At 41.0% G+C, this 16,070-nt stretch overlaps 1 protein-coding gene and 1 long non-coding RNA gene across 2 annotated transcripts in view; one reads left to right on the top strand and one right to left on the bottom strand.

Moving 5' to 3' along the window:
- Positions 1-4,235, top strand: part of RCL1 (RNA terminal phosphate cyclase like 1) — a 55,549-nt gene extending 51,314 nt beyond the window's left edge. Inside the window, exon 9 of the mRNA XM_072597329.1 lies at positions 3,219-4,235. Within this exon, the coding sequence (XP_072453430.1) occupies positions 3,219-3,369 (151 nt within the window). The 3' untranslated portion in view covers positions 3,370-4,235. The remainder of the gene's footprint in view (positions 1-3,218) is intronic.
- LOC140496918 (uncharacterized) lies at positions 3,821-12,524 on the bottom strand. Its single transcript, XR_011964451.1, has 2 exons — positions 11,546-12,524; positions 3,821-5,307 (listed from the first exon to the last, which is right to left on the bottom strand). It is a non-coding gene; the product is annotated as an uncharacterized lncRNA (long non-coding RNA).
- Positions 12,525-16,070: the final 3,546 nt, after the last annotated feature.

Genomic DNA, 16,070 nt, shown 5'->3' with positions numbered 1-16,070 from the left:
TGTTATCTGTAGTTTGTTTTGTCAAGCTAATCAGTTCCTCTCCTAAATGAGGCTGTGTGGTTGTATTACACAAAGAACCAGAAGACTCTGATACAGGTCCCAGAAAACCTGGGTTCGAGCTCTGTCTCTGACATACTGGCTGTGTGACCCTAGGCAGGTCACTTAACCTGTAAATGCTCTGGTCCTGGTTCTCTCAGAGTGTCAACTGCAGTAAAAGTGGTAACCTGTATTGATACAGGGATTTTCATCACCTGGGAGGTTCCCTAGACGTATGAAATCTCCAGAGTTCCAGTCTCTGTCCTGACAATTTTCTGCTATGCTAAGGACTGTATCTGTTATATTTAGTTAGCTAGGTGGCGTGTTAGATAAGAGTACTGAACTTGGGCTAATGATAGACCTGGATCCAAATTTGCTCTAGACACTGCGACCCTGGGCAAACCATCTAACCTTGTCTGCCTCTGTGTCCTCATCTCTAAAATGCAGCACCTACCCACACAGGGTTGTTATGAGGATAAAATGTAAAGGTTTTACAAACCTTAAAGCACTCTATGTACATGCTGGCTGCTGCTGCTGCAAGAATAAGAATGATTATTGGTATTTTTATCCTTATTGTTAACTTATGCCTCTCTGGACCATATCTGTTTCTTTGTAATATTAGAAGTAAAGGGAAGGGAGATACAAATACTTAATGTTATGAGTGGGTTAACATGAAGAGTGGCCAGCTCTACTGCTTTGGGAGGCCCATCTCAGTGAAGTGTGTGTGTGTGTGTGTGTGTGTGTGTGTGTGTGTGTGTGTGTGTGTGTGTGTGTGTGTGTACACACAGGAGGGGAGGGTTGAGGGTCTCTGATTTCCTTCCTTCCTTGCTATCTCTTGCATGTGTCTGTGTCTAGGGCCATGGAGGGGGAAGGGGGAAGTTCTTAGAACTTGGTTTCAGTTGCAGGTTTGCTCTGGGGCCCTATCTTCCCCCAGGCTCAGCCTTGCTGTGGCTTGGCTTCTGGCAAGTAGACATTGAAACACCAACAAATAATGCTTTAGTTTTATGCTTCTTCCTCCTCCCCCTCGCTTCCCTTTTAATGTGTGAAGAGAGTGAGTTAAAGTCACCTCTTGTTTTTTTTTTTTCCTGGGGGGAGGCAGATAGGATAGGTTTGGATGTGTGCCAGGGTGTATGTGTTTTCTCTCCTTTCATTTAAAATGAAAAGTCTTTTAACACTTTCATATCCAGGCAGAAGGGAGACTTTGGGCTTCCGGGAGCAGTGAAAGGCGTTCTTTGAAATGTGCCTTAGTTAAGGTTTCAGTATAGTCCTACCTCAGGCTAGCTGAGGGGTTTGGCAGAACACCCCGTCCAAGTAGGACAGGCTTTCTTTCAACTTGCATCTTGTTGGTGGAGGTTTCATTGCTTTTCCAAAAGTGACAGCTACCCAGGCAGAGACACTGGAGTGTGTGTTTCTCCTGTCCCTCTCCAAGAGTTGAAGAAGGCGGCTGCAGATCCTGGGGGCCTCTCCCCCCCAAACACACAGACACAGACACAGACACACACACAGATACACACACATACACACACACACATACACACACACAGGCTTTTAAAGGAGAGAAGGGCTGTGTTTTTTCAAGGCCAGTTGAAAATTCTGAGCAGAGCATACCCACCAGCATAATCAGATTTCAATAGGCTGGCTGGATGAGGATCATGGGAGCTGAGAGCACAGGCAGCAAGCTGTTTGTGCTCCAGCTGTGCCCTTGGAAATCATCTCTTTAGCAGTAGGGGAAGAGGAGAGAGAAAGGGAGAACACGTTATTTCTCCTAAGACTACAGATGAGTGGGTGAGATGGGGCTATCTATTTCTACAGAGCTAGCCTGTCAGCTTGAGGTTTTGCCACAAATATGTTTGGGGGTTAGGTGGTGGGGATGGGGGTGGAACAGACATTTTTAACAGCCTGGGTTAAAAGGCCGTGAACTAGGATAATGGTGAGAAGGACCCAGAAGGATGAGACATTACCACTTCAGCATGTCCATGCTCTGATTGGTCAGTCACAGTCGTTAACATCTCTCATATAGAAGCTCCTTTCTCTCCTGTAACATTGCCACTACTTTGGTGCCTTCATTCTTTGTGCCTAGACTATTACAGTTATAGCCTGTTGATGGGTCATCTCCTCCTGCTCCATCAGAGTGATCTTTCCTCTCCCACCCAGTAAATGCCAATAGTTCCTTATTACCCTTGAGATGAATATAAAATCCCCTGGCTTTCAAAGCCCTTAATAATTTGGCCCCTTCCCACTTTTCCAGACTTCTTATAGTTCCCCATGTTGTTGGATCCAGTGACACTGACCTCCTTGCTGTTCCTCATACAAAATACTCCATCTCCCAGTTCCCAACATTTCCTGTGGCAGACTCTCTTACCTGGTGCTCTCTCCCTCCTTGTCCCCACCTCCTAGCTTCCTTGGCATCAAGTCCCCACAAAATCCCACCTTATACAAGAAGCTTTTCCTAGTTCCCTGTTAATATTATTGGGAGATTTACCTCCCAGTTATCCTGTCTGTCTTGTTTGTACATCATTGCTTGCATAGTGTCTCCCTCATTAGAATGTGAACTCCTTGAGAGGAAGGAATTGTTTTTGTCCTCTCTTTGTATCCTTAGAGCTTAGCGCAATGCCTGGCATGTAGTAGTAAGCACTTAGTAAATTCTTGTTGATGAAGAGCTTGCTGGTCACCAAAAAAAAAAAAATCTACCCAATTCCCTGGATTCTTTCCTCTAGTTCTAGTAATATTTTGGGGATATCAGTGTGGCACCTGGCTTATCTTGTGTTGTTCGTTCTTGCTGTGTGACTTTTCTGGTCCTGAATATGCTTAGTGATCCCTTTCACCTTGCCTCTCATGTCTACTTATAAGAGCTCTCTTTTACTTTGGTTCACCTACCTTACATTAAGATTTTACCAGTCAGCCCTTGATGTTCTGATGGAGCCAGTTTTTCAGAGGTGACAGCTTATCCCGCCCCACCTTTTTCTCCCTTCCTTCTTGCTGTGTTAACCTTTTGGCTACATTTCTGCCACCAGGGAGTGGGATTGAAACTTTAAACAATGAAAAAGGTTCGGAGAAGAGCAGTGCCCAGGGGAGAGGGTGGTGGGCTGTGGTGTCTTTTTAGAGGATCAGAAATGGGATGGGAGGGTTGAGAGAGAATCCTTCAAAAAATTTATTTTGTTCCCCTTTCTTTCCTTTTTTAGGATAGAATTTTTGCGACATTTGAAGAGTTTCTTCCAGATCATGTTCAAAATTGAAACTAAGCCATGTGGTGAAGAGCTCAAGGGAGGGGAGAAGGTATTGATGACATGTGTGGGAGTTGGCTTCTCAAACCTCAGCAAGACCATCAAGTAGCATCACTTCCACCTTCAAGTCAGACCAGACTGAAAAGTGAAGACTCCTGAAGAAGACCATATAAACATTTAGGACAAAGACAGCCACACACTTTTTTTGTCCTTTTTTCTTTTTTATAGAACGTTAAAAATAAAAGACATTCAAATAATGTAGTTATCCACCCATTTCCCCCTCCTAGGGGTAAGCACAGCATCCAAGTTTGTTCAGTGTAAGAGATTCCTTTATAAACATGGGGAGAGTATGTGAAGTCAAGTGTGTTGGGAGGCTGTGCTGTCTCAGCTGCTGGTTGCCTCAGCCTAGGAGCTTCTAGTCAGGCTGGCATCCTGGTCTTTATTTGAGGCTAAAGTGGTGGATAAGCATCTCTTTCGGCAGACCTTCTTGGAACCCTAAACTTTAGATGTTCCTACAGATCTCCCACTGCGTGGGCCATCATCTTGGTCCCAGATCTCTTCACTCCATCTTGTCCTGCCCAAAGAGAAAATCTTGAGCCAGAGACTGAATGACCTACTCAGTTGGAGGAAACCTAGTTGTCTAGTCCAACCTATACTAACCTGAATGAGAATCCTTCTACCAACCTACTCAACAAGAGGACATTTAACTTCTGTATAAAGACCAACGATAAGGAGCACACACCCCCACCCTCACTTTCCCAGGGCAGCTTATTCCGTGTCTGGAGTTGAGAAAAATTTGGGGGAGATCTGGAGATTTCCTAGAGGAGTTTGCTGCTTAGGTTTGGTTTCTGTTAGAGCATTAGTGTTTTGGAGTCAGGGCTTGGATTTCTATCCCACCACCATTACTTATACCCTGAGCAAGCCGTTTAACTGACTCAAGCCTTCATTTCATCATTAAAATGAGGTTGGACTAGATTGGCCATGGAATCTAGCTTTTGAACTACGAGTCTTTGACTTCTAAGGTCCCTTCCTACCCTGAGATTATCAACTTGGTCAGCCAGTTCCTTTATGTTGACAGAACCATGAAGGCCCAGATCACATCCTGTGGGTCCTGGGGTACCATGCATACATAGATGGCTTCCTTACATTCCTCAGTGTCTACATTTATAATTCTTTCAACCAAGGGCTTGGTTTTTCTGCTAGGCAGGATTGAGAAGAAGTTTAGAGACCCTTTTCCCAGGGTATCCGTCATTATCTCTGTACTCATACTCAGGGTCACAGGGACCACTTAGGGGCCTCATTTCTGTTCTTTGGCTTGGTTATCTAGGCCTGACAAGAACCTGGCTAAGGAGAAGAACCTACAGGTCGTGATCCCGTTCTTTTAAGAAATGTTTCATTGATACTGTCTTGAGTTTTTTAATAATACCATTTTCAGTTCCTGCTACTATGCCCCTTTTCACAAAACCCTCCTTGGAACAAATAGTTAAGCAAAACAAATCATCATTAGCACTGCTATTATATAGTGCATTTATTCCACCTTAGTAGTACACCACTATTTAGTATCGTCTATTGTCGGAATCTTTCCACTGGCTGCAAAGAGTGGACCAGTCACAGCATTGTCTAACCCCAGGAAATCGTATTTGTGATGCTAAAAAGAAAAGGTCAGCTCTTGAATGATTTTTAAGAGTTTTTCCCCTCTCTTTCTATTTGGGGTCTTGATTTTTCCTTTCAGAGTAGAAGGGTTTCCCCTTAATCATACACACACACACACCCCTTTATCCTATTTACTTACTGGATTTTCCAGCAGCCACCCTGGGTAGTCTGGGGAAAGCCCTCAGCCCCTGAATGTGAATGCTTTGCATTCTTCTGCTTGTCATCCCTCCCTTTTCCTCAGGGCACACAAAGAAGGCTCAGTTTCAGCAGAGAAGCAGGAAGATGAAAATGGATATTGATGGTGTTAGAAAGCTTCTACTCAACTTTTCCCAGCGTGTAACATACCTGCAAATTTTCTAGACAGAGGTTTGTCTGTTGCCACTTCATTCCACCCCTACAATCAAGAAAAAAGTTTTAGCCTTCTCTACCACAACTTCCACGTAATATATGTATGAACACAAGTCATCCACGTTTCCCCTCAATGAAACTCCCTGAAAAAGGACAAAAGGGAGGGAGAAAATCCATGATACTGCAGTCCAGTGGGCTGGTTTGGAAAGCTAGAGAAGAATCCTCCATTTCTATTGGCATGGGAACTAAAGTAGTCCCTAAGCAACAGCCGGCCTCGACTTTATTTTTCCTTTAAAAAATAGTCAAAGGTATCCAAATACAAGATCTGAGTGAGCCACTTGGAATCACCCGCCCCTTGCCTGGGAATTGGTGTAGTAAGTCCTGGGTTGTCCTAGATCAGTCACTAGCTTTGTGACCATGAGTATGGTCTAATGTCTGTAAAATGAGGAAGTTGCACTCTTGAAGTTGTTTCCTGGTCCCTGATCCTTTCACATAAATTAGTTTATAAGATCATTGTCTGCAGTTAGGGCAGAGGGGAAATAACAGAAGTGGGAAACTGGAGGCATAAAAGGCAAATGTCATCTACTTCACAATTGGAGCTATGCTGCAGGAAATAGAGGAGATGGGGAGGAAGTTATGTCGGGGGAACCCCCAAGGATTGGCTCAATGACACTAGTTGGAACGTGCCCTCTCCTGTGCTCCAAAGAGGGATTTTGACCTAAGAGATCATAGAACCCTCCCTCTGACAACACTTTCTGTCAGAAAGAGGTTTGAAAAGATAGGCAAAAGATGAGCCAGTTATCTATCTCCCCTTGACCCAAGGTGGCCCTCTACAGTGTGAAATTGGTATGGCCAACCTTCATGGAATAGATGAGAAAACAAGGAAGGTAGGAGAGGTCAGTGGTTTTGTTCCCCAGGGTCACCTGGGGACAGCTGTGACTAGAACAGCCAGATAACTAGAGATTTCTCTTTAAGTGATGATTAGTGTTTAAGAAGAAGAGATTTTCTTTTAGAGGGGTTATACCTCATAATTGTAAGTCATGCCCAATAATATCTAAACAGGAAAAATAATCAGGTTTACTAGTTAGGCACCCATTTTTTTTTTAATAACATTAAAAAAATTTCCCTCCCAATTACACGTAAAAACACTTTTTAAACATTTTTAAAATGTTTTGAGTCCTAAATTCTATCCCTCTATCAACCCTTTCCCCTTCCTGAGATGGTAAGGAATTTGATAAAGGTTATACGTAGGGATCCGTTGTTATAGGCCTTTAATGAAGTCTATCAACATGGAATGTTAAAATACAGGTGAGTTTCCATACCTGTTTCCTAATAGGAACCATACCAAAGTCAATACTCAGCAGTTCTAGGGCTAAGTTGTTAAGCAAACAGGATTATTTTTCTTTCCCATTGTACATTCCTGCATATGGACACCTATTTGCCTGTATCTGACAACCTCCCTTTTCCTTGTCCTCCCATCAGTTAGGGCTTTGTTAAGGAAGCAAAGAATTTTACATCTATCCTGACCTGCTTTGCGTTTCTTCCTCCTTACCTCATACTTGGTTAATCCTGTGTTTGTTGCTTTGCCTCTGTTGTTGGAAGGGTAACTAGTTATTTTGAGGATATAAGTATAAGTTGAAATGGAGCTACAAGTTTGCCAAGGACTGGTGCTTGGTTTGGTTGTGTGCTTTCCATGTGTTTAAAACGGCTCATTTCCAATAAGGATAATTGAGCAAGGGGAAGCAGTCTTTGTGACCTTTGGCAGATTTTTCAACCTCTCAGTTTCACTTTCCTCATTGATAAGGTGGTAATAACACATATTACCCATCTCATGTGGTGTTCTGAGGAAAGTATAAGTGAATATATAAATGTGAGATGAACTATTGGAATCTCATGAGGAGATCCTGTATCCTCATCTCTAAAATAAGAGGGCTAAAACAGGAATACTTAAGCGTGGCAGTCTGGGAACTTATTTTTTATAATATTTTTATAAATATATCTCAATATAATTGCTTTCCTTTTTCTGTATTTTATGCATTTATAAGCATCTTGAGGAGGGGGTCCATAGGGTTCACAAGACCACCAAAGGAGCCCATGACACAAAAATCATTAAAGACTCCTGATCTGGATTTTTCTCTCATCTATTCAACTATTGAATTTGTGTGTGAATTCAATAGATTAAAATCAGCACCATCTCCTGAATGACTTGGGGGATGATTATTTTATGTGCATTCTCATCTTTCCCCTCTTCCTCTCCTGTCTTTTTTTTTATGGCTATGGTTGGATTCACTAAGGGCCATTCTGGCAAATACTCTCTGGCCTGAGAACAGCAGGGCATCAGGGGACAAATGACAGAGGTAGACAGCTGCTACTTTCTTCTGTCTCTGCCAATAGTTGCCTGTCCTGTATTATCCTTCTTAGGCTAATTTGTAACAGTCCCCACCACTCACCAGTTGTAGTGACTTTCCGCCAAGGTCTAGTTCATCACTGAGACTCCCCAGTATATACAGTGCTTTGCTCAAAGGCACTGTGAGCTCGTTGAATGATAATAAAAATAATAATCACATTTTTATAATACTTTAAAATTTAAAAGGCATTTTACAACAACCCTATGTGGTAGATCATGTAGGTATTACTCATTTCATAGATGAGAAAAGCGACTCAGATTGAGTGGTTTGCCTGTGATCAGTATCAGAGCTTTAGTAAACATCAGGGCTGATAACTGAGCTCAGATCTCCTGACTTGAGTCCAGATATTCTACTATGCTACACCCTGTTGAATTATGAAAATGCATGTGGGAGAATACTTTAGCTATGGCCATTGCATTTATCTATATACATCACTGTCCTATTAGGATTCTTAGTTAAAGCAAAATTGGGATTCAGTCCTCCGTATATCCCTGAGACTACAGAAGGCATTTGTCCTTTGGGACTCAGGATTAATCAACACCTAAAATGTAGAGTAGGGAATCAGCTTCATGAGGACCAGCCTCAGCTGCTGGGTTGAGAAACCCCTTCCAGGCAGAACTTTTCCTTTAGACTTAGAGACAAGGCAATTTAGCCATGCAGGGTCCAGCTCCCCTGAAGACTGGCTGCCCCAATAGGATACACTGGGATTTCTGAACTCTCTGCCAGCTGCTTTCTAGCATGCCATTAAGCATCCTACTGAGCCTCGGCTTGTCCTCACTGAGCATACCAGCCATGCCAGGATGTGCATGACAAGCATTTGCAGATCTCAAGTGAACATTCTGTCCCCAGCAAGTCTGTCCAAAGGATTTTTTAAACCTCGGAACAGTTACAGCAAACTGGCCTCAGTTAGAAGGCACTGTTCAAAGCATCTAGCAATGATTTTAGATTAAGATTAACTCCTCACCACCAAAGGTGGTATTCTGCAGCTGTGCAAAGGGTTGGCTTTTTTTGTTTTCCCTCCCTAGATGGCCTGCTTTGGTGTCTCGTGTGTGGCAATAGTGAAAGATCACGGCTCTTTATGTCTCATAATGGAAATAACTTCTATTAATAGACTGTTTAAAGGTTTACGAGGCAGTTGGCTGAAACTAGGCATCGGAAAGATTAAATAAAATGCACAAGGTAACAAAGTCAAGACTTGAATCCAGACTTTCTGGCTCCATACCTAGTATTCTTTCCACAAAGAAAGTGGGAGTGGGAAAGCATATACTGGGACCTTCATGGCTATTTTCTTGAATTTTATTCAGGACTAGTGTGGGCAATGGAAGCTATGTAAAGATGCTATGTGCCCCTTAAATTGCTCTTAGTAAGACCTGCCTCTAGAAGACCATTAAAAAAAATACATGTTAACAAAACGTAATACATGCAGAAAAAGAGATCTGTTGTGACAGTAAATTATTACTGTTATTTTTGTGAAAGTATATATTCTCTTTTAAAATGTAAATAATTCTAATTAGATGGTTTTTATGTCTGTCCCCCCCACTGTATTTGTTGAAAGTAACTCGCAAGCTTAAATTAAAAACATTTTTAAAAAATAAAATGCATAGAAACACAAGTTTTTAATTAGCTACTTGACATTCACTTCTCTGGGCTCCTACTCCTGATACTCTAGACTTTTTTCTTCATTATTACCCAGCAACCTTCTCTTTCTGGAAGATCACTCCACCCTGTGGTCCTTTCTTCCTTCTTTCCTTTTTCCCTTTCTTCTTTCCTTCCTTCCTCACTCTTTTTATGTTTCTCTTCCCCCGCCCCCACCTACAACTTCTTCCCTATTGCCTATAAACATATATGTCTCCCTCATCCTTAGAAAATCCTCACTTGAGTCAACCAAATCCACTAGTTACATCTCTTCTCCTCTTTGAGACTAAACTCCTTGACAAAGACGTTTATACTCGGTACTCTCACTCCTGTCCTCTCATTTTCTTCTAAACGCTCTGCAGTCTGACTTCCAACGTCATCATTCAATTGAAACCATTCTCTTCAAAATTAGAATCAATCTCTCTAATTGCTAAAGCTAATGGATTTTTCTTTGTTCTCATCTTTCTTGACTTCTCTGTGGCCTTGACAGTTGATCCTCATCTTCCTGGTGGATAATCTCTCCTTTCTGTAGGTTTTTATGACCTTGCTCTCCCAGTTCTCCAACCTGTCTGACCTCTTTTCTGTCTCATTAAATGGATCTTCACTCAGATCATGCCATTAACCATGAGTGTCCTCAAAGCTCTGTCCTGAACCCTCTTCATAAAACCTGGAAATCAGCCAAACCCCCAAAGCAAAGTGCAAAGCTGTACTGATTTATTCTGAGATGCAAAGGACTTCCATTTACCAAAGGCCAACTTAATCATAGTCTAAACCGGAAAAATCCAAATGGCAATAGAGAATTACCAAATGGTAAAGCAAAATAGGCAATCCTAGTTTGCCATATGGTATCCCTGATAGCTCTCCCTAGGAATTTTTTCAATTAGTAAGGAGGCCTTTTCTGAAATCTTTGTTCGGTGACTCAGACTTTGTAGCTGTACTACCGAGTCTGGTTGCTAGAAGAGACAAAATATTGTACTGTGAATAAAATGTGCTTATAAATTCAGATCTGGAAAGGAATCATGCAAAAGGTGCAAATTAATTAAACTGTAAGCTGAATGCTCTTGGTGTTGATAATAGCTTTTACTGGGAGAGTACATCTTAATTTTTCCAAAACACATTGGTCTCTATTGTCTGATTTTTTTTCTTCAAAACAACTTCTGGAGGTAGTTGGAGGTTAAGTGGCATTATTTTGAGATGAGAGGACTGAGGCAAAGAGTGATTTTTTTCTCAAGGTCATAAGCTGCATTAATAAGTAAACCAAAACCATAACACATATCTCCCTACTTCCAGCCCATGGACTTTGCAAACAGACCAGAAGAGTATAATAGATTCATATCTCATTAGAGATGAAAGAGATCTTTGACATCATCTAATTCAGCCCTCTAGTTGCAGATGATGAATCTGAGGCCAACTATTAGTGGCAGAATCAAAAGATCAACCCCGACTTTTCCAGGAATAAACCTTACTTGTCCTCCCTGGAGCGAAATCTTTAAGGGTATTTCATTTGGTGCTAACTTTCATGCCCTGAGATCTGTTGAAGATGTGATGGAGTCAGTATGTGACGTTTCTAGAGAATCTATGGCATTCCTCAAAGGAGAATGTCCCAGCCTGTATTCTGAACTTCCCCCTTCATGTTTGAGCAGGAGTCAGGCCCTCTGAATTCAGGCTCCATGTTGGAATGAAATGAGGCATTCGAGAGTTATTGAACAAAGCAGGTTTACTTTATCCAGTCATTGCAAGGACATGATGGCACTTTGATTCCCTAGATCCAGTCCTTCTCGTTTACATCTGGAAATTTTTAATCTGGTCCAGGATGTGGCAACTCTCATGGTCTTGGGCACTCATGAGATCTGAGAAGTATTTATTATATATGGCTAGGACCTTTTATGTTCTCAGTCCAGGAAACTCAGGGAAGATGGAGCCAATCAGATTGCACTGGGGCATGGCAGGGCAGTTAAGGAAGTCAGGAAACTCACAGATGCTGAGTCAAGAAAATGATGTTTCTATCATAGCTGCCCATTCATCTGTTTGAGAGCTTCAGAAAGAGAATACATAAAGACCTGACTACCTTATAGCAGTAGCTTCAGCTTGGATTAACTTACAGGAAAAAAAAAGATATGTTAGTCAATCAACAATAATGCTTACTGTGTTAAATACTTTACAATCATTATCTAAGTTGGTCCTCATAATAACCCTGGAATTTAGGTACCATTGATGTATAATCAAAATCAAATTGCTTACCTTCTGAAGGAGGAGGGAGGGAGAGAATTGGGAGCTCAAAATTAAAAATATTGTTCAAAAATTATTTACATATAACTGGGAAATATTTAATGAAATAAAAGTAATTTTTAAAAAAGATGTTAATTACTATTATTATCATCCCTGTTTTACTGATAAGGAAGCTGAGGCAAGCAGAGATTAAATGCTAGAGTCACATAGCTAGTATGTGTCTGAACTAGATTTGAAGTCAGGTCTTCCTAACCTCCAGACCAGTGCTCTATTCACTAAACCATCTAGCTACCCCAAGAATTTACTTTGTACCAGGCACTATGATAAATGTTAGGAACACAAAGAAAGGCAAAAACCCTGCCTTCAAGAAACTGTATCACCAAGGCAATATTCACAGCACTGGTGGTGACTATGAATATACCAGCATAGTTCTCAATTGCAAAATATAAAAGACTCTCCATATAGAAGGCAGAAGAAAATCATTTATTTAAGCACCAGAAAGCCAAATCCCAGAGCCAGAGAACAAAATTTGTCATGGTGACAAAGTAATTAATAAACATGATCACAGCATGTGAGTGCCATCAAACCTTCCCTCCCCCAGCCAGGGCCTTCTTACTGTCAACTGTAACAATGTGTCAGTTTCAAACCTCTCCTCCCTCAGCCAGGACCTTCTCACTATCAACTGTCACCATGTGTCAGTTTCAAACCTCTCCTCCCTCATCCAGGACCTTCTTACTATTAACTGTAACAATGTGTCAGTTTCAAACCTCTCCTCCCTCAGCCAGGACCTTCTTACTATCAACTGTAACAATGTGTCAGTTTCAAACCTCTCCTCCCTCAGCCAGGACCTTCTTACTATCAACTGTAACAATGTGTCAGTTTCAAACCTCTCCTCCCTCAGCCAGGACCTTCTCACTATCAACTGTCACCATGTGTCAATTGGGCCTGTGCCAGTGGCCTGCATTCTTTCCCCTCTGACCTGACCCCACTCACTCACTTCTTCATGTTTCAGCTCCACCCTTCCTGTTCTACCTCTTCAGCAAGCTCCTCCCACCACATGTGACCTAGGCTTCCAGGCTATTTAAGCAGATCATATGGGCCTATTAATTAATGAGAAAGATCTTTCCATTTAAATTACTATTACAGAACAGAAGACACTATCACCTGGGTTATCAGGTGGGACTGGTAAAAGCTTCTTGTGGAAAGTGGGAATTGAGCTGATTCTTGAGGGAAGTAAGAAGAACTAAGAGGTAAAAGTAAGGGAGCTTTTATTTAATCCTGGAAATAAAAGGAGCTACTTTAACAGGGGTGAGATGGCCAAACTAAACTTTCAAAATCATCTTAGCAGCTAAATAGAAGATGGATTGGAGTGGAGAAAGAATGGAGGCAGAGAATCCAAACAAAAGGCTATTGTAATAGTCCAGGGAAGATGTGATGAAGGCCTTAATTTAGGGTATATGTAACATAGGGTATATGTACAAATGCTGTGAAGGTAGAAGAAATAACAAGATTTGGCAAAAAATTGAACATGTGGGATGAGTAAGAGTGAAGAATGTCAGATTATGCCAAGGTTGTAAGCCTGAGTGACTGAGGTTCGAGATGGCCTCATCAGATGGTGGAGTAGTAGGAAGTATATCAAACTCCTCCTATCTCCCCTCATCCCACCAAAAATCCTTCAAATATCTAGAAAATGTACCAAACCAAATACTGATTGGGAAATCCAAGAAAAGAAATTACAATGAGTAATTTTTCCAGTCCATGTCAGCAGAGGGGAACAAAGTAGAACTTTCATGCTATGTAATATAGCTGAAACCAGCAGTGATCTTCTGGAACTCCCAATGGGAGCATGCTCAAATGTATGTTGCTCAGACCCAAACCTAAGTCAGTAACTTGTGGATCTAAGACCAGAGAGTCAGCAATCAAATTTTACCCTGGATCAGATCACTATGGAAGTATTAAAAGCTTGAAGGTCCCCAGCACAAACTGTCTCTGAGATCCTGGAATACCACGACATTCAATACCCCATGAAAGCACCAGGACCAGTCTAGATCTTCCCTTCAGAAGTGTGTAGAGCTCAGCCCTCACATAAAACATGAAGTTAAGAAGTAAGCTAGAGGAATGAGCAAACAAACAAACAAAAAATTCTGTTGATGATGATCAAGACACAAACCCAGGAGAAGAGAAAGACCTCAAAATATCTACAAGCAAAGCCTCAAAAAACTACCACAGATTAGACATAAATTCACCCAGAACTCCTAAAAGAAATGAAGTAAGAGTTGGGGATTTTTTTAAGTTTATTTTTTTAATAAATAAAACGAGGGTGCTAGAGGAAAGAATTAGAAAAGAAATGAAGCTATAGAAGAAAAAAATGGGGAAAAGAATCCAGAACTTAGCACAAGAGGTACAAAGCCTTGCCTAAGCCACAAACTCTGAAAATGAGAGTGGACAAACAGAAGCCAATGATTCCATAAGGTAATGTCTATTAAAACAAAGTCAAGCAATCAAAAAAAAAAAAAAATTAAAAGAGAATGGAAGGTATCTCCTAATAAAAACAAAAAGCAAAGAGAAAAAAGAACTTTAACCTGGAAAATGGATCAAGGAGAGATAATTTAATAATCGTTGGGCTACCTGAGAGTCATGACCAAAACAAGAGTCTACGTATTTTTTTTTAATTTATTTATTTAACTTTTAACATTCATTTTCACAAAATTTTGGGTTCCAAATATTCTCCCCATTTGTCCCCTCCCCCCACCCCAAAACACTGAGCATTCTAATTGCCCCTATCACCAATCTGCCCTCTCTTCTATCATCCCTCTCTGCCCTTGTCCCCTTCTTCTCTTTTGTCCTGTAGGGCCAAATAACTTTCTATACCCCTTTACTTGTATTTCTTATTTCCTAGTAGCAAGAACACTACTCTACAGTTGTTCCTAAAACTTTGAGTTCCAACTTCTCTTCATCCCTCCCTCCCTACCCCTTTTCCCTTTGGAAGGCAAGCAATTCAGTATAGGCCATATGTGTGTAGTTTTGCAAATGACTTCCATAGTAGTCATGTTGTATAAGACTAACTATATTTCTCTCCATCCTATCCTGCCCCCCATTGCTTCTATTCTCTCTTTTGATCCTGTCCCTCCCCATGTGTGCTGACCTCAAATTGCTCCCTCCTCCCAATGCCCTCCCTTCCATCATCCCCCCCACCCTGCTTATCCCCTTATCCCCCACTTTCCTGTATTGTAAGATAGGTTTTCATACCAAAATGAGTGTGCATTTTATTCCTTCCTTTAGTGGAATGTGATGAGAGTAAACTTCATGTTTTTCTCTAACCTGCCCTCTTTTTCCCTCCACTAAAAAGTTTTTTGCTTGCCTCTTTTATGAGAGATAATTTACCCCATTTGATTTCTCCCTTTCTCCTCCCAATATATTTCTCTCTCACTGCTTGATTTCATTTTTTTTTTAAGATAGGATCCCATCCTCTTCAATTCACTCTGTGCATTCTGTCTCTGTGCACGTGTGCGTGTGCATGTGTGTGTGTGTAATCCCACCCAGTATCCAGATACTGAAAAGTTTCAAGAGTTACAAATATTGTCTTTCCATGTAGGAATGTAAACAGTTCAACTTTAGTAAGTCCCTTATGACTTCTCTTTCCTGTTTACCTTTTCATGCTTCTCTTCATTCTTGTGTTTGAAAGTCAAATTTTCTTTTCAGCTCTGGTCTTTTCATCAAGAATGCTTGAAAGTCCCCAATTTCATTGAAAGACCATTTTTTTCCCCTGAAATATTATACTCAGTTTTGCTGGGTAGGTGATTCTTGGTTTTAGTCCTAGTTCCTTTGACTTCTGGAATATCCTATTCCATGTCCTTTGATCCCTTAATGTAGAAGCTGCTAGATCTTGTGTTATCCTGATTGTATTTCCACAATACTTGAATTGTTTCTTTCTAGCTGCTTGCAATATTTTTTCCTTGACCTGGGAACTCTGGAATTTGGCCACAATGTTCCACAATGTTGGATCTCTTTCAGGCGGTGTTCTGTGGATTCCTTGAATACTTATTTTGCCCTCTGGTTCTAGAATATCAGGGCAGTTTTCCTTGATAGTTTCATGAAAGTTGATGTCTAGGCTCTTTTTTTGATCATGGCTTTCAGGTAGACCCATAAGTTTTAAATTGTCTCTCCTGGATCTATTTTCCATGTCAGTTGTTTTTCCAGTGAGATATTTCACATTATCTTCCATTTTCTCATTGTTTTGGTTTTGTTTTCTAATTTCTTGGTTTCTCATAAAGTCATTAGCCTCCATCTGTTCCATTCTAATTTGGAAAGAACTATTTTCTTCAGTGAGCTTTTGAACCTCCTTTTCCATTTGGCTAATTCTACTTTTTAAAGCATTCTTCTCCTCATTGGCTTTTTGAACCTCTTTTGCCAATTGAGTTAGCCTATTTTTCAAGGTGTTATTTTCTTCATCATTTTTTTAGGTCTCCTTTAGCAAGGTGTTGACCTGCTTTTCATACTTTACTTGCATCTCTCTCATTTTTCTTCCCAGTTTTTC

This window comes from Notamacropus eugenii, chromosome 1 (assembly GCF_028372415.1).
Source record: "Notamacropus eugenii isolate mMacEug1 chromosome 1, mMacEug1.pri_v2, whole genome shotgun sequence".
Lineage (NCBI taxonomy): Eukaryota > Metazoa > Chordata > Mammalia > Diprotodontia > Macropodidae > Notamacropus > Notamacropus eugenii.
The sequence above is the reverse complement of the archived record's forward strand: the minus strand, read 5'-3'. Positions and strand labels throughout refer to the sequence as shown.